Source organism: Heloderma suspectum, chromosome 14 (genome assembly GCF_057233095.1).
Source record: "Heloderma suspectum isolate Gila_16-S chromosome 14, 16-S_ref, whole genome shotgun sequence".
Taxonomy (NCBI): domain Eukaryota; kingdom Metazoa; phylum Chordata; class Lepidosauria; order Squamata; family Helodermatidae; genus Heloderma; species Heloderma suspectum.
Genome location: NC_139471.1, coordinates 4817879 through 4841046, shown reverse-complemented (window position 1 = coordinate 4841046; position 23168 = coordinate 4817879). Strand labels below are relative to the sequence as shown.

General features: G+C 46.1%; 1 protein-coding gene across 7 annotated transcripts in view; it reads left to right on the top strand.

The window, feature by feature from the left end:
- The window catches only part of SCAI (suppressor of cancer cell invasion), an 89470-nt gene extending 68233 nt beyond the window's left edge, over nt 1-21237 (top strand). For 3 of the 7 annotated variants that reach the window (XM_084821405.1, XM_084821404.1, XM_084821402.1), the window contains 6 exons: nt 5837-5936; nt 11601-11682; nt 14575-14647; nt 17329-17502; nt 17682-17782; nt 19985-20512. In XM_084821405.1, the coding sequence (XP_084677531.1) occupies nt 5837-5936; nt 11601-11682; nt 14575-14647; nt 17329-17502; nt 17682-17782; nt 19985-20134 (680 nt within the window). In that variant the 3' untranslated portion in view covers nt 20135-20512. Of the gene's footprint in view, nt 1-5836; nt 5937-11600; nt 11683-14574; nt 14648-15896; nt 16082-17328; nt 17503-17681; nt 17783-19984 lie in introns of those variants that run through there. The other 4 variants (XR_014785949.1, XR_014785948.1, XM_084821403.1 and 1 more) reach the window with 3 other exon arrangements.
- The last annotated feature ends 1931 nt before the right edge of the window (nt 21238-23168 follow it).

The window sequence follows — 23168 nt, the reverse complement described above, 5'->3', positions numbered from 1 at the left end:
ACAGGCAAAGGACAAAACACAGTTAGGCAGTCGGATACATTCCCCTTCATGGATCACTGCCTTGTTGTGGCGAAGGGGCTTGCGTAACTCAGTGAAGCCATTAAGCTAAGCCGTGCAGGGCCACCCAAGACGGACAGGTCATGGCAGAGAGTTCTGACAAAATGTGGTCCACTGGAGAAGGAAATGGCAACCCCCTCCAGTATTCTTGCCAAGAAAACCCCATGGAACGTATCACAAGGCTAAAAGAGATGACGCCGGAAGATGAGCCCCTCAGGTCGGAAGGTGTCCAGTATACTACTGGGGAAGAGCAGAGGGTATTTCCAAGTAGTGCCAGAAAGAGTGAAATGGCTGGGCCAAAGCCGAAAGGACACTCAGCTGTGGATGTGTCTGGTGGTGAAAAGAAAATCCGATGCTGTAAAGAACAATATTGTTTAGGAACCTGGAATGTCAGATCAATGAATCAAGGTAAGCTGGAGGTGGTCAAACATGAGATGGCAAGATTGAACATCGACATCTTGGGAATCAGTGAACTAAAATGGACAAGCATGGGCAAATTTAATTCAGGTGACCATCATATCTACTACTGTGGGCAAGAATCCCTTAGAAGAAATGGAGTAGCACTCGTAGTCAATAAAAGGGTGGGAAAAGCAGTACTGGGGTACAATCTCAAAAACGATAGAATGATCTCAGTACGAATCCAAGGCAAACCATTCAACATCACAGTAATTCAAGTCTATGCCCAACCACTGAGGCCAAAGAAGCTGAGGTTGATTGGTTCTATGAAGACCTACAACACCTTCTAAAACTAACACCAAAAAAAGATGTCCTTTTCATCATAGGGGATTGGAATGCTAAAGTAGGAAGTCAAGAAATCACCGGGATAACAGGCAAGCATGGCCTTGGTGTACAAAATGAAGCAGGACAAAGGCTAATAGAGTTTTGCCAAGAGAACACGCTGATCATAGCAAACACGCTTTTCCAATAGCACAAGAGGCGACTGTACACATGGACATCACCAGATGGTCAGTATCGAAACCAGATTGATTATGTCCTTTGCAGCCAAAGGTGGAGAAGCTCCATTCAGTCAGTAAAAACAAGATCTGGAGCCGACTGTGGCTCAGATCATGAGCTTCTTGTTGCAAAATTTTGGCTTAAATTGAAGAATGTAGGGAAAACCACTAAACCATTCAAGTATGACCTAAATCATATCCCTTATGAATATACAGAGGAGGTGAGGAATAGATTTAAGGGATTAGACCTGATAGACAGAGTGCCTGAGGAACTATGGACAGAGGTCCGTAACATTGTTCAGGAGGCAGCAACTCAATCCATCCCAAAGAAAAAGAAATGCAAGAAAGCAAAGTGGCTGTCTGATGAGGCTTTACAAGTAGCTGAGGAAAGAAGGGAAGCGAAAAGCAAGGGAGAAAGGGGAAGATATATCCAACTGAACGCAGATTTCCAGAGAACAGCAAGGAGAGACAAGAAGGCCTTCTTAAATGAACAATGCAAAGAAATTAAGGAAAACAATAGAATGGGAAAGACTAGAGATCTTTTCAAGAAAATCAGAGATTTCAAGGGAACGTTTTGTGCAAAGACGGGCATGATAAAGGCCAAAGAAGGCAGGGACCTAACAGAAGCAGATGAGATTAAGAAGAGGTGGAAAGAATACACAGAAGAACTATACAGGAAAGATCTGAATGTCCCTGTTAGCCATGATAGTGCGGTCACTGAACTTGAGCCGGACATCCTAGAGAGTGAAGTCAAGTGGGCCTTAGGAAGCATTACTAACAACAAAGCTAGCAGAGATGACAGTATTCCAGCTGAGCTATTTAATATCCTAAAGGATAATGCCGTTAAAGTGCTGCACTCAATATGCCAACACATTGGGAACACTCAACAGTGGCCACAAGACTGGAAAAGGTCAGTTTACATTCCAATTCCAAAGAAGGGCAATGCCAAAGAGTGTTCAAACTACCGTACAATTGCGCTCATTTCACATGCCAGCAAGGTGATGCTCAAAATCCTACAAGCTAGGCTTCAGCAGTATGTGAACCAAGAACTACCGGAAGTACAAGCGGGGTTTCGAAGAGGCAGAGGAACTAGAGATCAAATCGCCAACATTTGCTGGATCATGGAGAAAGCAAGAGAATTCCAGAAAAACATCTATTTCTGCTTCCTTGAATACGCTAAAGCCTTTGATTGTGTGGATCACAACAAACTGTGGCAAATTCTTAAAGAGATGGGAGTACCAGACCACCTTACCTGTCTCCTGAGAAACCTGTACGAGGGTCAAGAAGCAACAGTAAGAACCAGACATGGAACAACCGATTGGTTCAAAATTGGGAAAGGAGTACAACAAAGCTGCATATTGTCACCCTGCTTATTTAACTTATATGCAGAGTACATCATGAGAAACGCCGGGTTGGATGAATCACAGCTCGGAATTAAGATTGCTAGGAGAATTATCAACAACCTCCGATATGCAGATGATACCACCCTAATGGCAGAAAGCGAAGAGGATCTAAAGAGCCTCTTGTTGAGGGTGAAAGTGGAGAGTGCAAAGCTGGTTTGAAACTCAACATTAAAAAAACGAAGATCATGGCATCTGGCCCCATCACTTCCTGGCATATAGAAGGGGAAGAAACGGAAGCAGTGACAGATTTTATTTTCTTGGGCTCCAAGATCACTGCAGATGGTGACTGTAGCCATGAAATTAAAAGATGCTTGCTCCTTGGGAGGAAACCTGTGGCAAACCTAGACAGCATAGTAAGAAGCAGAGACATCACCTTGCCGACAAAGGTCTGTCTAATCAAAGCTATGGTTTTCCCAGTAGTGATGTATGGCTGTGAGAGCTGGACTATAAGGAAGGCTGGGCGCCGAAGAATTGATGCTTTAGAACTGTGGTGCTGGAGAAGACTCTTACGAGTCCCCTGGACTGCAAGGAGGTCAAATCAGTCCATCCTAAAGGAAATCAACCCTGAGTACTCATTGGAAGGACAGATACTGAAACTGAAGCTCCAATATTTTGGCCACCTAATGCGAAGAGAAAACTCCCTGGCAAAGACCCTGATGCTGGAAAAGATTGAAGGCAAAAGGAGAAGGGGATGGCAGAGGATGAGATGGCTAGATAGCATCACGGATGCAATGAATATGAACTTGAGCACACTCTGGGAGAGAGCGCAGGACAGGAAGGCCTGGCGTGCTATGGTCCATGGGGTCACGAAGAGTCGGACACGACTTAACAACTGAACAACAACAACAACAAGTCAGAAACATCGCACAGTCCAGAGGCTGAGTCCAGGTCTGCAGCACGCAGCATCCATCACAGGGCAAGGTCCGGGAGGCACTGGAGCTGAAAGAACGGTGTTGTTTCCAGCACTTGCTAGGCAGCCACTGAAGGCTTTTAACACCAGAGCCTGCTGAGCTCCACCCAGGACTCAGCTGCAGTATATTAGAGCTCCCCAACTCATGAGGTCACCTTCTTCTGAGGAGTCCTTCTTTGCAAATGAGGACTCCTTTTCACGGCAGCCCTACTAGCCTGTTGCTTGATGCTCCTGGGGGCTAGGGGGTTGCTCTGCCTCAGAGACAGAGTCCCCTGCCCCTGACAGGGATGGACCAGCAGCCATCTCCCCCGAGGGCCCAGGCTCCTCCTGGTCTGGTGACAGTGCCTCATCTGGGGTGCTCTCAGTTTCTGGAGGCTCTGGTTCTTTCTCTGATGAGGATTTGTCCAGTGGGGGCATGACATCCGTGCGACTTAATACATCAGTCAGTTCAGAAGCCAGGGGATGCAAAGGGTGGTGAGCATGCAAGGTAGGCCTGGTAAAGGAGAGGAATGTCTCAGGATGTAAAAGGTTTTATTAATGGAAAACCTGACACGTTTTGGACTCTTTCCTTATTTTGAGGCCTTCTTCAAGGGGTTATAGAAATGTCTGTAGAGATTCTTATAACAAATGTCTCCTGCTGTAATTCACTGGCGACATTAATAAAATCTTTGCATCCTGAGACGTTTTCTCTTTTTTGGGGGGGCCAGTTCAGAAGCTAGCCAGCAAACAAAACTGGATGGAATGTATGAATCTCCATCAGGAGGAGGTGGTTAAGTGCAGAGTCAATTTGAAAACAGCGTTTCATTGTGCAAAATGAAAAAAACCCCACGGGATGTCATTAAGCTGGTGCTGTAAGCCAGATCAAGAAATGATTCCTCCCTCCCCTCCCTGGCTGCCTTTTTCGAAGCTCTCCAAAGCACAACCCCGTCTGTATTCTCTCTCTGATGCTCCTGCTGTGGTGGTGGGTGGTGGTTAGTGTGACTCTGGAAAGGTTCTAGTTGGCTTGTTAACTGGTGGACGGATGCATTCTAGTTCTTGAGTGTATCGATTCGATGGTGGCATGCGTGTTAAACATGGTGTGATTTGATCCTTCCAGTATGAAATAAACACGGTTCTACTTGGAGAGTCCTCCAATGATGTGGGCATAACCTTTTGGCACGAGATAATCCAAAACAGGGATATATCCAGTTGGCAGCCCGCAGGCTACATCCAGCTCTCACAGCAATTTTATCCTGCTTCTGGGAGCTCTACCAAATTTTAATCAAGGTATGGTAGGTTATGTAGCAGGGATGAAGAACCTCCGGCTGGGGCCAAATCTAGCCCTGCAGCATTCCTCGGATGGCCCTTTCCCCCAACCACCCATCATTTGGTAGTTTCCTGGTTCTTGTGCCATTATTCCTCCATTCGGAAAGGTTGAAATGCCTCTCCTAGGGCTTAGTCATGGGCGGGAAGAGCTTTACGCTGCTTCTCCCAACCGAGTGTGAGCCCACTGAGGATGCAAGATTACCTGCCGTGGACTCTTACTTAAATTTGAGTGTGCTGCCTTTACCTTCAGTGCTGGCTCCAGGTTTTTGAGGGCCCTTGGGCGAGGTGTCCTCAGTGGGTCCCCTCCCTCGGTGAATCTGCTTTCTCACTCCCATTGTCACCAGCTGCTCTTACTCCCCTTCCTTCTTCTCGCTGCTACCACTTCCTTGCTTGGCAGGCAGAGTGCCAGTGAGCAAGTCAGAGTCTGCCGCTCCTCCTTCTCACCACCACTGATGCCTTGAGCAAGCAGGTTGTGAGGAGGAGGAGGAACTCCAGGGGGCTCTTGCCAGTGGGCCCTCTGGCGGGGTGTAGGCCGCTGGCAGATGCCTGCCCTTGACGCCGGCCCTGTTAACACGTGTTAACTCGGTTGAATGAAACGGCTAAGAAATTACCAATTAGTAAAGGCATGTTTATGCAGCAACAAACGTCTGACATCTGCCCTTAGTTGGTTAGTTATGGGCAGTAAGACCTTTAAGCTAAAATAAGCTGGAATTTTGGCCCCGCCCCGATGCCTTCAGCCCCGCCCCTTTTGCCTCCAGCCCCGCCCCTTTTGCTCCGCCTCTCACTGGAATGCGGCCCCTGAAATCTTCTCCAAAATGAAATCCAACCCTTTTGCAGAAAGAGGTTCTGCACCCCTGCTATATGGGGATGTAGCGAACTTGTCTTGGGGTTCTGGTTTCACAAGGCTCAAAACAGCGCAGGAGTTCAAGAACGTACTGCATGACCAGGATGGGGAGGCAGAACCTGGATTAGCTCTGACAGTTCAGCAAATACTCTGCAAACTCTCGCAAATCCTACTCATATCCCTGCACTGAGCAGGGGCTTGGACTCGATGGCCTTGTAGGCCCCTTTCAGCCCTGCCATTCTATGATTCTGTGATTCTACTTTTCCCCCAAATTGGGGCTGCCATCTCACAATCCGTGTTTGTTTCCTTCCCAACTCAGCTGCATAGCTGCTGTTCATCCTGACTCCTGTTTCGCCCTGTGCAGGTCCCTATGATTTTGGGGGTGTCCTGACAAACAGCAACCGGGACATAATAAACGGGGATGGCATCCACAAGAGGAACCAGTCCTTTAAGGAGATGCATTGGTGAGTAGTTCGTTCCTCTGAGGCCAGAGTCTCCAGCGTGATGCTCGTGGGTGCCGACGTGCCCTTTCCCAGTTCTGTAAGCACCTTCCAGGCTCTCTGCTCCTCCTGATTTTTAATTTCTTAAGATTTTTTTTGGTAATTAATTAATTATTATTTAATGAGAGGCTGGCATGCTACAAAATGACACGGTGTCCTCCAGCACCATCTTAACTTGGGTTCCAAAGACTGTTTTTTGTGTTTTGCAGCTCAGACTTCGCCTCTGCCTTGGACAGGTTCCGGGGCAAGCCGCATTTATTTATTTATTTATTTATTTATTTCATTTATATCCCGCCATTTTTCCTCTTTAAGAAACCCAAGGTGGCGTACATAATCCTCCTCCTCTCCATTTTATCCTCACAACAACAACCCTGTGAGGTAGGTTGGGCTGAGAGTCTGTGACTGGCCCAAAGTCACCCAGTGAGCTTCCATGGCCGAGTGGGGACTAGAACCCGGATCTCCCGGCTCCCAGTCCAACACTGGACTTTTTCTTTTAGTCTCACTAGTTTGGCTTCTGGGAACGAGTGTTTTGTGACCGGCCATGCTCGCTATGGGAGCCATTTCCTGAATGGGCAAGTCCCACCTCTATGGCAGCCATTTTGTGAGATGGCTCATGACACACTCCCCAAATTCCAAACTGACCCCCAAATGTTGGGGACCGTGCTGTAAGAAGAGCCCCCAACATCTCCCTTAACCATCCTTTGAAAAACAGGCCCTTTGCTCTTGTGTTGGTTTCAGCGTTTGTGCTGGATTCGCACAGCCACGTGAGTCAGGAGCGAAGCTTCTCCAATCGTTCTTTTCTCTTGGGCTATTGGGCCCTGAGCCAGTGGAGGCTGGTGGCTCCGACATCAATGAGGCAGAGGGTCCGCTCCAGGTTTCATTCAGAATCAGTCAGAACTCTAAAGGAGCTATCCAAGGTGCTCGGATAGCTCCGTTAGAGTCCTGACAGAAACCCGGAGCGGATGCACTGCCCCGCTGACATCAGAGCCACCAGCCTCCACTGCCCTAAATCATTTGGACTTTACGTCCTTCACCTCCTAAACTTTCCAGCTGGTGACAAGTGGGATCATAGAGTTGGAGGAGACCTCAGAGATCATCTAGTCCAACCGCCTTCTCAAGGCAGGCTTTGCACTGCAGGATCCAGCTTACAGCATCCTTGACAGATGGCCGCCCAGTCTCTGCTTAAATACCTCCAGCCCAGGAGAACCCACCACCTCTCAAGACAATCTGTTCGACTGCTGAACGGCTCTCACGGTTATGAAGTTTCTCCTAAAGTTTAGCCCAAATCCACCTCCCTGCAATTTCCACCCATTGGTTCTAGTCCTGTCCACTGGAGCAACAGAACACAAGTCTGCTTCATCTTCTGCATGATGTCCCATCAGATGACTGTTATCATGTCTCCCCTTAATTTTCTCTTCTCCGGGCTAAACATATCCTTATCTTTCAACCATTCCTCGTAGAACTTGGTTTCCAGACCTCTCACCATCCTGGTTGCTCTCCAGATGAGCAACTACCACCCCCAAAGGCCAAAATTAAAACAGATTAAGATTTACGAAGACAAGGACAGAAAGCCGCGACTGTCCCCGATCAATTGTTGCTTATGCGTTTGAGTAATTCCCCCTTTCCAGTGCTTTAGTCTTGCCTTATCAGATCCTCTTAGGACCATTTCATGCATTATGCAATGACAAACCTGGGTTTGCCTTTGTCCTCCAACCCTGGCTGTCCAGCGAGTGGATGAATGTGATGCACATAAATATGATGCAAACACAGGCTCATCTTCATCCCGTTTGCTCTTCTCTGGGCACGCTCCAACTTGTCAATGCCCTTCTTAAAGATTCTGGCCTGACAGTATTCCTGTGAGTGAAGGAACACATGGTGTAGTCAAAGATGTACGTTTTCTGGACACCTAAATTGGAAAAATTCCTGATGTCCTTAATAGATAGGAATCTGATCTAGGCTTTTTACCTTCCTCCCTCCCTCCCTCCCTCCCTCCCTCCCTCCCTCCCTCCCTCCCTCCTCCTCCTCCTCCTTTAGACTGATTGATTACATTTCTACGCTGCCCAATAGCTGAAGCTCTCTGGGTAGTTCACAACAATTAAAACAATAAAATACAATATAAAAGTTTAAAGCTACAGTATAAGATAAAAATAAAAACCAAAATAAAACCTAGCAGCAATGCAAGTATTTGAAACACAGTAACAGATTTAAAACAACAGAAACTGAAAGACTAAAATGCCTAGTATGTTTGTTGCTTCTTCCTCTTTTTCTTTATCATCATATAATCATTAGTTTGTTATTAACATTATTTTGAACCCACCTTTCGGGGCTCATTGCCGTCACAAGGCAGATTTATAATATCTAAAATCTTTACACACATGGACTTCCTAAAGATAGCCCCCTTTACAACGCTTAGCAAAATTTACATGGGTTCTTTGGGTTAAGCAGGGGAGATACAGGATAAATCTATTTGAACAGCAATGGGAGTCATTCAGGGGGTTTTGGAATGATAAGCAAGGTGTGATACTCAGTAATCCATTTCCTTTACTGTAATGTCTCACTGTTCCAAGGTTATTTATGTCTAGAGGTTTTATTGTTGTAAGGTATTTGATGGGTCTCACTGCTTTTTAATGTTTGCAATAGGGTTTAGTACGTTATCCCTGATGAATATACAGTGGAGGTGAGGAATAGATTTCAGGGATTAGCCCTGATAGACAGAGTGCCTGAGGAACTATGGACAGAGGTCCGTAACATTGTTCAGGAGGCAGCAACTCAATCCATCCCAAAGAAAAAGAAATGCAAGAAAGCAAAGTGGCTGTCTGATGAGGCTTTACAAGTAGCTCACGAAAGAAGGGAAGGGAAAAGCAAGGGAGAAAGGGGAAGATATATCCAACTGAATGCAGAGTTCCAGAGAATAGCAAGGAGAGACAAGAAGGCCTTCTTAAATGAACAATGCAAAGAAATCGAGGAAAACAACAGAATGGGAAAGACTAGAGATCTCTTCAAGAAAATCGGAGATCTCAAGGGAACGTTTTGTGCAAAGACAGGCATGATAAAGGACAAAGAAGGCAGGGACCTAACAGAAGCAGATGAGATTAAGAAGAGGTGGAAAGAATACACAGAAGAACTATACAGGAAAGATCTGAATGTCCCTGATAGCCATGATAGTGCGGTCACTGAACTTGAGCCGGACATCCTAGAGAGTGAAGTCAAGTGGGCCTTAGGAAGCATTAGTAACAACAAAGCTAGCGGAGATGACAGTATTCCAGCCGAGCTATTTAAAATCCTAAAAGATGATGCTGTTAAAGTGCTGCATTCAATATGCCAACAAATCTGGAACACTCAACAGTGGCCACAAGACTGGAAAAGGTCAGTTTACATTCCAATTCCAAAGAAGGGCAACGCCAAAGAGTGTTCAAACTACCGCACAATTGCGCTCATTTCACATGCCAGCAAGGTGATGCTCAAAATCCTACAAGCTAGGCTTCAGCAGTATGCGAACCGAGAACTACTGGAAGTACAAGCTGGGTTTAGAAGAGGCAGAGGAACTAGAGATCAAATCGCCAACATTCGCTGCATCATGGAGAAAGCAAGAGAATTCCAGAAAAACGTCTATTTCTGCTTCATTGACTATGCTAAAGCCTTTGATTGTGTGGATCACAACAAACTGTGGCAAATTCTTAAAGTGATGGGAGTACCAGACCACCTTACCTGTCTCCTGAGAAACCTGTACGAGGGTCAAGAAGCAACAGTAAGAACCAGACATGGAACAACCGATTGGTTCAAAATTGGGAAAGGAGTACGACAAGGCTGCATATTGTCACCCTGCTTATTTAACTTATATGCAGAGTACATCATGAGAAATGCAGGGTTGGATGAATCAGAGGTCGGAATTAAGATTGCTGGGAGAATTATCAATAACCTCTGATATGCAGACGATACCACCCTAATGGCAGAAAGCGAAGAGGATCTAAAGAGCCTCTTGTTGAGGGTGAAAGAGGAGAGTGCAAAAGCTGGTTTGAAACTCAACATTAAAAAAACTAAGATCATGGCATCTGGCCCCATCACTTCCTGGCATATAGAAGGGGAAGAAATGGAAGCAGTGACAGATTTTACTTTCTTGGGCTCCAAGATCACCGCAGACGGTGACTGTAGCCATGAAATTAAAAGACGCTTGCTCCTGGGGAGGAAAGCTATGGCCAACCTAGACAGCATAGTAAGAAGCAGAGACATCACCTTGCCGACAAAGGTCCGTCTAATCAAAGCTATGGTTTTCCCAGTAGTAATGTATGGCTGTGAGAGCTGGACTATAAGGAAGGCTAAGCGCCGAAGAATTGATGCTTTCGAACTGTGGTGCTGGAGAAGACTCTTACGAGTGCCCTGGACTGCAAGGAGGTCAAATCAGTCCATCCTAAAGGAAATCAACCCTGAGTGCTCATTGGAAGGACAGATAATGAAGCTGAAGCTCCAATATTTTGGCCACCTAATGCGAAGAGAAAACTCCCTGGAAAAGACCCTGATGCTGGGAAAGACTGAAGGCAAAAGGAGAAGGGGACGGCAGAGGATGAGATGGCTAGATAGCATCACGGATGCAATGAATATGAACTTGAGCACGCTCCGGGAGAGAGCGCAGGACAGGAAGGCCTGGCGTGCTATGGTCCATGGGGTCACGAAGAGTCGGACACGACTGAACAACAACAACAACAACAACGTTAAACGTCTAAAGCAAAGTAATGTCTTAGTGTTCACAGTGATTTGTTTTTCAAAGTAATCTGTCTAAATAAATAAATAAATGCTTTAATTTTATTTGTTACATTTTCTTTTTATTACTAATAATTTTTAATAGTCCCCTTTAAAGATTTTAAGTGGTATTCTATTCATTACGATACTAATTTTTTTTATGAAATGATGCATTTTTACTAATGGGAAATTTCCTGTGAAAACATGCAGCTGAATGTATGAACGGTGCATGAGTCACAGTTCCTAGAAGGATTGAGATGGAGCTCTATGGTGCTAGGAAAAACTACATGGTTGTAAATTCAGACGTACCTATTTAGGCTGTTTAGCAGCGACCTGTGTGTGTGTTTCTGTCTGCTTGCCTAAAGTACTTTAGGCATTTTTACGAATAATAAATATTTATTTATTTGCAGCATTTTCACCCTGCTCTTTAGCCAAAAAAGGCTCCTAGTGTGGCTTACAAAGATTAAGAATGAGATAGGCCCAGCGCTCAGGCTTGTAGTATAAGCAACACGACACAAAAGGAAAAGGGATTTGGCGGGAGGAGGGGAAAAAGAGCAGCAAAACTCAGGCACCAGTTCTTAGCTTCAAAGTAAATGAAAAGGGGTGGAGAAGAGGCCCCTAGATTATGTTATGTTGCAACAAGGTCTTTAGACAGCAAGCTGAGAAGAATCTGGACTGAACAATCTACGTAGTGTTTCTGGGGATAGGCAGAGCGAACCAGCCCAAAGTCTCTGTGATCTAAAAGCTCCACACCTTGCATCAGCGTTGCTTGACATTTCTTGGGGAGAACCGTTGTAGATATAAGGGGGAAGAGGAGGAATAGGTGTAGGATGGCGCCCTCGCTTCTCTGCTTTGCGATACACTCTGAAGGCTTCCTGTTCTCCCTTTCAGCCTGCACCCTGGAGATCTCTATCCTTTCACGAGGAAGCCTCTGTTTATCATAGTAGACTCCTCCAACAGCGTTGCCTACAAGGTAAGGCCTCTGCAAAGGGGATGAGGGTCCTCAGCAGTCATTTTATGGATGGGCAAGCCCCACGACACTCTCAAAATTCTAAATATGCCAAGCCGACCCGAAAAGATTGGGGACTACTGCAGTACATTTTGGGCCAAGCTTAACTTTGAACTCTATAGAGCACAGATGCAATCATAACGCTCCATAAGGTAGTTCCATGTTAACCCATGGATAACCGCAGCCCCTTTAGAGAAACCCAACAATGTTAAAATGTAAGCATATGTTTTGAGGCCACCCAATAGCCAAAGCTCTCTGGGTGGTTCACGATAAGCCACAAAATACATCATAAAACATAATATAAAATGTAAAAGTTTAAAACTACAGTATAAAAGTACAAACCAAAATAAAACCTAGCAGCAATGCAGAGATTTAAAACACAGTGACAGATGTAAAGCAACAGAGCTAGAACAGTAAAATGCTTGGGTAAATCCCAGAAAGAGTACAACGATGGCACCAGGCAAGCCTCTCTGGGAAGCTCCTTCCACAATTGGGGTGCCACAGCAGAAAAGGCCCTCTTCTTGGTAGCCACCTGCCTCACTTCCTTTGGCAGGGGCTCCCAGAGAAGGACCGCTGAAGATACCTTAGAGTCTGGGCAGGCACATATGGGAGGAGGCGATCCTTCAGGTCACCTGGCCCCAAGCCGTTCAGGGCTTTGAATGTCGATACCAGCACTTTGAATTGGTCCCAGAAATGGACTAGCAGCCAGTGCAGATGGGGAAGTGTTTAACTAGTTCCATTAGTATCTCGCTGTTGCTAATTCCAGGGACTTTGGTTCGCTGCTTTTTTCGCCCAGAAAGACGTTACATTTTTAAATTGTTCCTCTGCCCACTAAATCTGCCTTGGGCTGAAGCTTAGTGCTTAATCAGCACTTCAGTTCAGAAGGGGAAGGAAAGGGAGGGGAGAGGGAGGGGTATTACTCTGATTAGAGCCAGCTGGTCTCTTAATACGTTAACAAGCCTAGTAGGAATTAACTTAATGAATCTTAGTGGAATTGGCACATTTGGAAAGGGAGTTGCCATCTTGAGTTCTGGAAGGAAACCAGGAAAAGGCTGCCTTTGTAGTTTGTACTTCCTTTTCTCTCCTTTGACCCTTTGAAATGTCCACCCTCCTCTAGTATTTCTTTCTCACCATAGGGAGTGTGATAGGAGGTGCTAGAAAACATCTTGCTCTTGCCTGGGAAAACTGAGCAATCACCTGCCTTTGAAAACACGTGTGCCTCTTGTCATCGGGTCGCCACATACAGGAAGTTGAATGTTCAGCGGCCCAAATGGGATCCTGTGGGGGACGGCATAATCCTCAGTCCCTCTTCCTCGCTGGCTGAGGATTGTGGGAGTTGTAGTCCAATGCCTCTGGCAGACACCAGGTTGGGGAAGGCTTGTCTGTTGTCAAACAAATAAATTAGACTTACACTTTTTGCACAGATATCGGAAAGGAATATGGGGTGGGGCGGTCAATGGGGGGCTCCTAGGGGGCCAGTTGAAACAGCAAGTTGGAACTTTTATTTATTGCCATGCTCCCTCAGCATCGTTTCTCGAGACGCTAGCTTGAAAAGGGGGACTGTCTGAACCAGACATGCTCAATTGTGAGCATTTTCTTTAATGAGGCACTGTATTTCCAGGGACAAAACCCAGATGGGGCTCCCTAACCTGAGACACAGACCAGGCACTGCCTTGTCTTGTGAAAAACCGCTAATGCAGATACCTTCATAGTAGACTTCTGTTTTTACATTTAACATCCTGCTCTTTCTTTAGAAAAGTAAGAGACAGATCAAGAGTGCAAAGCCACTGGCCCAGGGACCAAACGCAGCCCTTCATCGGCCCCCAGAAAGCCACTCCTCCTTCACCTGACCCCACCCCCTTTCCTTGACCGCCAATTGTTTGGTGTTTTCCTGGCTTTTGTGCAGTTTTCTCCATTCTGAAAAGTCGAAGTACCTCTCCTGAGGCATCATGACTGGCAGCAAGAGCTTTAAGCAGCAGTATGCTGGTATTTTTGGTTTTATGACCCGACCTCATTTGCCTTTGCCTCTGTCCAAGGACTAGAATGCGCCCCGTCCTCCCCTTCGTAATCAAGACATTCCAAGATACCAGGCTTCAGGCTCACTACTTTATTAGTTAACGACCAGGTTCTTTACAAATGCAAATCCTAGGAGACTCTCAGGCTACAAGGAAGACAGCTACTCCACACAATTAAGAATGCCAATAGAGGAGCGGAAGTGGAAGTTAGAGAAGTTTGAACAAGAACTTCCCGGCCAGACTAGCATAGGGGGGATGCCCCTCCCTTACAGTTGGTCCCTCCTACATAAGCTATCACGCATAGCCAACCTTGTGGAGCGTCTGTTCCCTGCCTCTAACCTTTCCCATTCTGCTCCTGAATGGACCTTAGCATCCCTCAATACATGCCCCTCGCTCTCCTCCTCCCCCAAGACCTGAGTTCTCATGGAGGAGGAGAGCGAGGGGCATGAATTGAGGGATGCTTCAGGCCGAGCCATCTGTGTGCCAAGGTTTTGAGAAGAACGCCTTTCCATATCTGAGCTTACTAGGGAGGGAGCCTCCCCTGGTTCTCGCTGTTCCCCTTCTGAGTCTGAGCTGCTAACTATCTCCACACGCTCAGATTCATTCCTGACACACACACACCCCAAGAGCTTCTCTGAAACGGAATTTGGCCCTTGGGGCAGAAAGAGGTTCTGCATCCCTGGTTTAGATGGAGCTCCTAGGGGCCCTTCTCTTCTGCTATTGACGGGGACCACATTTCTCTCTCATGTTCCCACTGCCAGAAGTTTAGCTGCTTCCAAACCAGTTGCTGAATTCTGAGTGTATATGTGTGTGTCTCTCTCTTTAAACTGTTCTCTTCCAGAATTTCACAAACTTATTTGGACAACCACTGGTGTGCCTACTTTCTCCAACAGCATATCCAAAAGCATTGCAAGGTAGGACAGTGTTTCATTTATTGCATTATCATCTTGTGCTTTGGAAATGTCAGTGAATTAGGCTATTAGCTTCCCAGATTAAAAGGTGCTGTAACACCTTTTTTCCTTTGTTCCCCTGAACCATAGCGAGCCTTCCTTTTGGCAGGGACAGAGCATTTTTCTCCTGTCTTTTGGGATTTTGTAGCAAATGTCTCGTTAACATACATGTCAAAGTCAAAATTGGCCACCGCTAAGCAAATATGTGTCCTGCACACTTAGTAAAAGACTCTGATGCAGTTTCGTTGTTGTCATTCCATTGTTTGGGAGCATTGTCTGTTACTTCCCAAGAATTTCAGCAAACTGATCTGGGCTGCCATCACTTTATATACCAGCAGCAAAATTGCAGAATTGATCATCTAGTCTGTGCAAGTCAGTTCTGCCTTGAGTTTTTTGAAGTGTCATTGGGGAAAACAACATAACACTTCTAACTGAGGGGTGGGGAACCTCTTTCAACCTGAAGGCCACATTCCGTTGAGGAGAAGCTTTCAGGGGCTGCATTCCCAGGGTGGGCAGATCTAAAGGCAAAAGGGGTGGGGCCAAAAATACACAGCCCCGTCCCCAGCATATTATAGCTTCTTCCTGCCAGTCACTAAGACTTCAGAGAGGCATTTCAACCTTTTAGAATAGGGGGAAAGCTGAACAAAAGCCAGGAAACCACCAAGTACTTGGCCGTCGGGGGAAAGGGGTGGAGCTGGGGGACAGGGGTGCGGCCAGGGGAAGGGCGTGTGGCCATCTGGGGAACCCTGGAGGGCCGGAATTGTTCCCTGGACCTAAGGTTCCCCACTCTTGCTCCAACCCACTGTGGGCTAATGATATTGCTACTGGATGGTGGGTGATCCCATGTACTGACAATCAAAAATGTTTGTCCAGAATTCAACTTCTGGACCAAATGTTATCCAAATGGGTGTCCTCTTTTTGGTGGCACATTTCCTCTTTTGGGGCCATGCATGAGTGGCTAAGCTATCAAGGGCATTGAGAAGGGATTGGGAAGACAGACCCTCCTCTGGTTTGTAGGTTCCCACTCGTGAAGCACTGGGTACGTGTCGTCTCCGCTTCCGTTGTGGCAGAAACCTTGACAGGCTTATCCCCAGGGGTTTACTTGGCTGGACGAACTTAATGGAAGACTCTCTCTGGAGTGGCTAGTGGATCTAATTAGGGAGCTAAATATTTGCTCAACTATATCTATTAACTTTCCAACCCATTTTTCCAGTCCCTATAACTGTAAATGGTTCTGGTGTGTCGCTCTCTGAGAGAGCTGCCCCTTTACTGCTACTTCCCAGCATGAAGGCCAGTCTGGTGACATAATTTGTGGCTCAGGAAGGTGGTGCTCAGCCACGAATGCGTGGGAGAAGTTGGAGACTTCACCGTTTGGCTTTGGAGGTAAGTTCTATTATGCACCAGGAGGCTTTGAGTAGAAAATAAGTATTGTTCCTGAGAAAATAGTCATCAATTTTAGCCCAGGGGAATGCGGGAAATAATAGAACTTGCCTTTTTCTTGAAAGAAAACACAAATGTGAACCAAACGGTGAAGGTCTCCAGCATGGGAGGGGGGAAAAGGGGGTCCTCTTTAGTGATTTGTCTAAAATAAAGTCATCTTTCCTTCCTCTTGTCCAGCTTAGTCTTACAGATTTGAAACCGAACTAAGAGCTAGTCGAGTTTCATTCTGGTGAATCATTGGGATGGTGATTGGTGGGGAACAGCATTTTAATGTGTTTTGGGGGGTTGGGGGCACTTCCTTCAAGATATTGTGCGTCTTTCCTTACCAGGATAATGGTGCCTGTTTACATCTGGAGATGCTGATGCTAATTAGCAGTTCACAGCAGTTACTCCAAAAAGAGGGAACTCTCTCCCACTACAGCATTGCTGCAGAACTTCAGGCCTGGAAGCCAAATCCAGCTTCCAGGAGTCCCAGTCCATCCCCCTGGTGTTCCCCAAGTGGTCATGCCCCTTCCCCTGGCCCCATACCTCTTTCTTGACTGCCAATCATTTATGCATTTGCCCCTGATTCTAAAAGATTGAAACGCCTCTCCTAAAGTTTAGTTTCAGGCAATAAGAGCTTTAAACTAAAATATGCTGGAATTTTGGCTCCACCTTTTGGCCCCACCCACGACTGGAATGCATCCCCTGGGAGCTTCTCTGAAATGGCATTCAGCCCTCAGGCTCAAAGAAGTTCAACATGCCTGCACCACCAGCTTGCCAAAAGTCTTAACCAGAATACCTTCTGGAAATGTAAAATTTACTTGTTTAGGTTGTGGAAGTGTGTGGAGATTTCTAAATCTGAAATGATGTTCTGCTGGGTTTTGTTTTAGTTTAGGTCCCCACCCTGAACTTTGAGGGTGGAGCAGACTATATACCTAAATAAAAAAAGCAACAAAAAGAAATATGAGGCTGCACACAGAAGGAATCAGAACTTCATGTGGGTTGGGGGAATCGATTTAGCCCTTGACAGAGATGGACTCCTCTCCTGTTCGTGAATACTAAGGAGAGTTACAGAGAGCTGACGTAGATGTAGTAGTGGCTTCTCGTGGCACATCTCTCTGTGCCGTGCCTGAAGGCTGCAGAACTGCTACTGTGGGCAGCGATCTCGCTCTCCCTCTCAACCATTTCATGCGCTAAGTGCATCATGTTTCCTTGACTTCTAGATCAGTCTCAGCGTGGCAGCCTCTTCACCTTCTTTCTGAATAACCCTTTAATGGCATTCCTGTTTGTCTCTGGATTATCAAGCATGCGCAAAGGATTGTGGGACAAGTGTCACGATTACCTTCGCAAAATCAACCGGGATATCGCACAATTGCTGACTCATTCCCGTTCCATAGGTATGGTTTGACGGAAGGGGCTTTGCAGCCAACAGTGGGCAATGGTAACAATGATTTTGGGTTTTTTTTAAGTGCAGTGTCTGGGATTAGGGAGGACCCTTGTCCCCTTTTCCAGAACTGTTTAATAATAACTTTTCTGAACCTGGCTTTCTCTGAGTGCTACTTGTTCCTCTCTGCAGATCAGGCCTTTCTCCAGTTTTTTGGAGATGAATTCCTTCGCTTACTTCTAACAAGATTCATCTTCTGCTCAGCCACCATGAGGATGCACAAAATCTTCCGGGTATGGTTGGGAGCTCTTCCTTCCTCTCATCAGAACAGCTCATTGATAGATACTGGCTTGGTTCTCACATAATACTAACCCATGGTATGGGGTTGTTGAATTCTGGGTTGTGAGGTGTGAATGTGGTCACACTAACAAACCATGGTTGGTTAATCATGAGCAACCTAGAAAGAGAACCCATCATTTGTTTGTTGGGTTGTGAATTCTGGGTTGTTTAAACCCTGGGTTGTCATTGCATGCGAACCCAGAACTGTGGGTTGTTGGTGGGTTGTTTCACCAGGCTACAGAGGTGGTGGGCAAGAGCGGTAAAACACCCCTAGTTTCTCCACATGTCAGTACTGCAGCACTGCAAGGCATTTGGGATACAGGGAGGGAGCAGGCAAAGGAGGAGGGAAACCAACAACCCAAAGATCGAGAAAACAAACCATGGTTAGTTCTATTGTCTGCTAGACAAACCCTAGGTAGGGCAACAAACCGTGGGTTAAACGATGGGTTAGAGTTATGTGTGAACCAGGCCAGTATCATGTGCTCAGCAACACACAACCCTGGGAGTGCAGGGCTCTTTTCTGTGCTTGGAAGTTTCTGCTGTTGAATGCTTCTGCTTAGCTTCAACTGGGATTTGGTAAGACATTACAGCATTTTGACAGAGAATGTTCTTTGCTCTTGCTGGTGGCAAAAGCCCTCCCCAATCATGGCAGCTAATTTCTTTTAGCAACTTCCTGTTTCTGTCTAAAGCACAGAAACCCTTTGCAGTCAGTGCAGTTCGGCGTTCTGTGTGTGGCGAAACAACCATGGGCTCACATCCCAGTAGTATCCAGAATTTTTAAAAAGTAGACAGAAATTTTGCACAATCCAGAGCTCTAGGAACCTTTGACAGATGCGGAAAATATGCCTGGAGTCGAAAGAACTGCTCAGCTTGTTCTGCCTGCCCAAGTGGCAGCTTGGACTCACGTTACTTCAATCGTGGATGCCGCATTGCAAAGCATTTCTGAAATGGAATGTACTTTCTGAAGCACGTTGTGCTGGCACGTGGGTGCAGAACTGTTTTATGGTGGGTGTCCTGCATTGACTGCAGCAGATTCTGAGTGAAGGGTCTAAGCAAGAAGCAAGGCAATGAAGCCGCAAACTGTCAGCGATGAGTTTAAGCACCTTGAAATGTCTGATGGCTCTGATTCTGAGTCAGAGTTGGAGCAGCAGCTAGATCAGAGGCCGGGGGAGGGACCCTCCTAGTGAGCCAAAATGCTGGAAGAGAGTCCTCCCAAGACCTTGACCCACAGATGGCCCAGGCTGAGTCCCTGCCCCCTCCCTCCACCTTGAGAAAGCAAGTTTCCAAGGAGGAGGAAGACGCTAGGGCATGACAGAGCAAAGCAGGAAAAGTTAGGGGCAGGGCTCAGACGCTCTGCTCGGATAACCTCTCTTGGAAGCCAACGGAGGAGGGAGCTGCCCTAAGGGAGGGGCATCCCCACAAAGCTAGCTGGGTCATGGGGTTCATACTCAAATTGCCGGTGACTTCTCTATCTCCTGGCTTGTCTCCTCTGCTTAGAGATGGTTGATTAGTTGTTTAGAGCCTGGGGGCAGCCTGAGAGTTTTCCTTGAGTCTGCATTTGTAGAGAGACTAGGCTCTAGCCAAATAAAGTCATATCAGCCTGAAGCTTTGTCTGTTGTGGCGTTGATTGCAAAGGGCGATCCATATCTGACACAAACGTTCAAGCATGCAGGTTTCCATCCAGTGGGGGTCAGGCTAGGCAGCAGTTGTCAAGATAGCAGGTGAAGGTCAAAGCACAGGCAGGCAGGAAGATAAGTGGGGTCAGGTTAAGGCAAGAATGGGCGAGATAGTAGGCACAGGTCAATACACACTTACGCAGCCAGACACATTAAGCAGTGCAACAGCAGAGTTCAGAAGGAGCCCAAGGATCAGTAGGTGTCGTGCTGGGGTGTGGGCCCTTGGCAGGTGCCCGACCATGCCTACCCTTGAAGTTGGCCCATGGAAAAAAGGCAAATTCATACTTGAACTTATTTTATTAAACTGAGATATGACTGTCCACACTATTATTTACCCTTGAGTTGTAGACAACAGTTGTACGGCTTCTGGGGAGCCACGGTCAATTATATATGTTCTGAAATGCATTTCCCTTCATGATAACTTGATCGGACAATTAAAATGCTATTTTTTTTTCTTCCTTTCCCCCTCTCTTCCTGTAGCAGGAAACGAGGAATTATCCAGAATCCTATCCTCAGCTGCCAAGGGATGAAACTGTGGAGAATCCGCACCTCCAAAAGCACATCTTGGAGTTGGCTTCTATGCTGGATGTTCGAAACGTATTCCTGGAAACCACACTTGATGATTATTAAAATGGAAACACACAATTCTGGCTTTCTTACTGCAGGGTTTTTTCCCAGCCACACATTTTTTGAAATGGTGCAGTTTTCTAATGTGAAGATCCACAAAAAGGAATTTACTTGATTTTTATTTTTAAAGTTACGATTATTTTTTTAACAAATAAAAATGGCTTGGCTGTGGGCACGGCTGTTCCATTCTGTATGGGGTCAATTTTATAGAGGAATTCCTCCTTTTAAAAATTTAGACTAAAGAAATCCCTTGAGTTTTAAATTTTGATTTGGCGGTTCGAACCACCTACATGTCACAAAGTATTTAAATGCTGTTGGTCACTTTTAGCCCTTGTGTGTGGAAATCCTTTATTTTTGTACACTTTTTAAAAATTTGGAAGCAAAAAAAGAAAAAAGAAAAAAAGGGAAAGAATCCCAAGAAGAAAACTGTCCCTTCCATCCCCAAAGATTATTCTGGATTTGAAATGTGAAGGGTGGGATCACGTTGTGGAAAGCAGCCATAGCAATAAAAGAGTCTTTCAAGACGATACGCTTGGTCACCTCAAGAAAGGAGCAGTTGAAGGGATGGCAGAGTGATCCCATACAAATGTGGTGTTCCCTTTAAATTCCTCATTGAGATGTAAAAGCGATGCTATATGTGGGATAAAAAATGCAGGACTTTATCCTGCTCCTGGAGCACTGGCTCATGGTGTATTACCACATCAAGAAATTGCCACCCCCCATCTCTATATCGGACCACCCTCTGTGTCTCTGGCAGAACCACGACCCTTCTACCCCAAGAGGAAGGTCAGAACGAGTCTGGATTTTGAAATCCTCAAAAGGAGAACTGCCTTCCTCTATTGCTCCATTAAGGACCATTCCCCAGCCTAGGAATGGAAAACAACAGCCTTTCTCTGCACATGAACACACGGCAAAGAGTTGCTTTGACTTGCCGCACTTGGAAGAATTCTTTCATGGTGTCTCCCTAGATCCAGGAGAGAGGCTTTCCTCCACCCTTGTTTCGTGATTGATGGCGTGAGTTCCTGCTGTAGCATGGTGCAAAAAAGATCACTGCCTGTCCTCTGAGGCTGAGAGCTGCTCAAAATAAAACCTTGTTGCAGTTGTGGGAAAGGCTCTAATCGCTCCTCTCGTGGCCTGTACGACGCGTGCATCCTCCCAGTCAGAGCTGTGGCGAGGCACCTGTTAACTTTTATTTCCAGAGGAGCCCATTAAGTGATCATTTGGTCAGCTGGGATCTCATAGCTACTGTGGGAGAGCTTTGGGGAAAAGGGGGCGTGGTGGCAGCAGCTAGGAAAACTGCCTGGGTGCAGCGCATTGGGAGTGGAAATAGAGTAAGCACGGAGATGCTGCGGAGGAAGGAGAGAGATGCGGAGAAAGGGTGCCGCTCTCAAACTGCCTTCGGCACCCATCTGTAAGATGGGCCGCGGCTCAGTCAACTTCTCTTGAAGTGGGTGGGGTGGAGTGGGGTGGGGGGGTCTGTCCCAAAACCTACAGCTAAGCACAACCACCTTGGGAGAACTCAAGGTTTTATTTCCCCACCCCTGTCTGTATTCAGAAATTAGAGCATGGCATAAGTCCAGCAACGAGGGTTGCAGACCTAAAATGGGTAAATAACATTTTTCGAATGAAAGGAATGGGAAAGAATTCTGTAGGCTGTGTGTTTTCAGGTGGCTGTCTTCTAGATAGACCTAGATGGGCTGCTGTTTAACAATTTGAAATGGGGCTATATTCAGGCATAGTCCTCCATCCGTGTGAGCATATAATTCAAGCACTCTTTTAACCGGACTGAGCATACCCTGTAATATGATCACAGGGTCCTTTTGAGACGTTCTTTAGAAAACACGATTCCTTCAAAGCTAGGGTTGAACTGAGGCTGAGGGGAGGGACAATAGAACAAGTGTTTCTTTGTGTGTGTGTGTGTATGCTTTACCCAAGTAAATATTGTTTTGCTTGGTATCTGTTCCAACAGGCTGTTGTGCAAACCACTGCCCAGAATAACAGCCAGCATGTTGAGAACAGCAGGATTGAAATCTGTTGCAGAGCTGGAGAAGGCAGTGTTTGGAAAGCGATAGCAAGCGGTGCCTTAGGTCGGGCGTAAAGTGCAATGAGAACAGAGGCAGTAGGTATAGAGTTTGCAGAGCTTTTATTACCCTAATATGCCTGGCTTTAAAATGCCTTCACCTTTCAACAGGCAATCGAAAGAGCAGTTTGATCGCAAGGTTGTTTCCATTGGGTTAGGTTTCGTAACGGCATTGGTGTATTTTCTTCTGTGGTGCTTTGTTCTTTCAATCCCTTTACCTGTGTTTTTTTTTTTTAAATGACAGTGTAGGTGAAAGGCATTTTGTTATACGTACTATATGCACTCTGCCCGCCAATTTAGGGAAGAGATGCTTCTTGTAAATGTGTCTGTATATATGTAGATATTATAAATATATATATATATATATATAGGATAGCTTGAGAACCATATGTATACAAAAGAAAGATGTATACGCCGGTGCTGAGCAAAATTCATTCCAGGCAGGGTAGCATTGTTACGAATGCTGTTGCTCAGGCTGTGATTGTCTGAGTCAGTCATACAGAGGTGGCGTTTTTGGCTACGTGGGATTTATCAAAAGATTTTGCTGTCCCAAAACAAATTAATGCATGTCTTTAACTCGAGGGTGGGGGAAATCATTTACTGAGCTAACTGTGACTGCATAGTGCTCCCCATTCGGAGTCTTGGCTTGTGATACGGAAGCTTGCTTGCCTGTCCATAATATGTTGGTCCCAGCTCAGCACTATTTCCTCTGTCATATCTATCTCGGAGTACATTTTAAAGTGAACGTTGTTCCTAGGGGAAATTGCCAAAGAATATGAAATATCTGTGCTCATCCTGCACGGAGACATTGCCATCTGGAATGTGCTCTTTTTCTTGGGGGCCCATTGTTAAACAAGGTTTCTCTGGCTGCCCATGGTGATCTTACTGAGATCCCACAGTTGTCTCTGCCTTGCTCCGGTTTGCCAACATATATGCTGGAATAGTCTGTGTAACCTT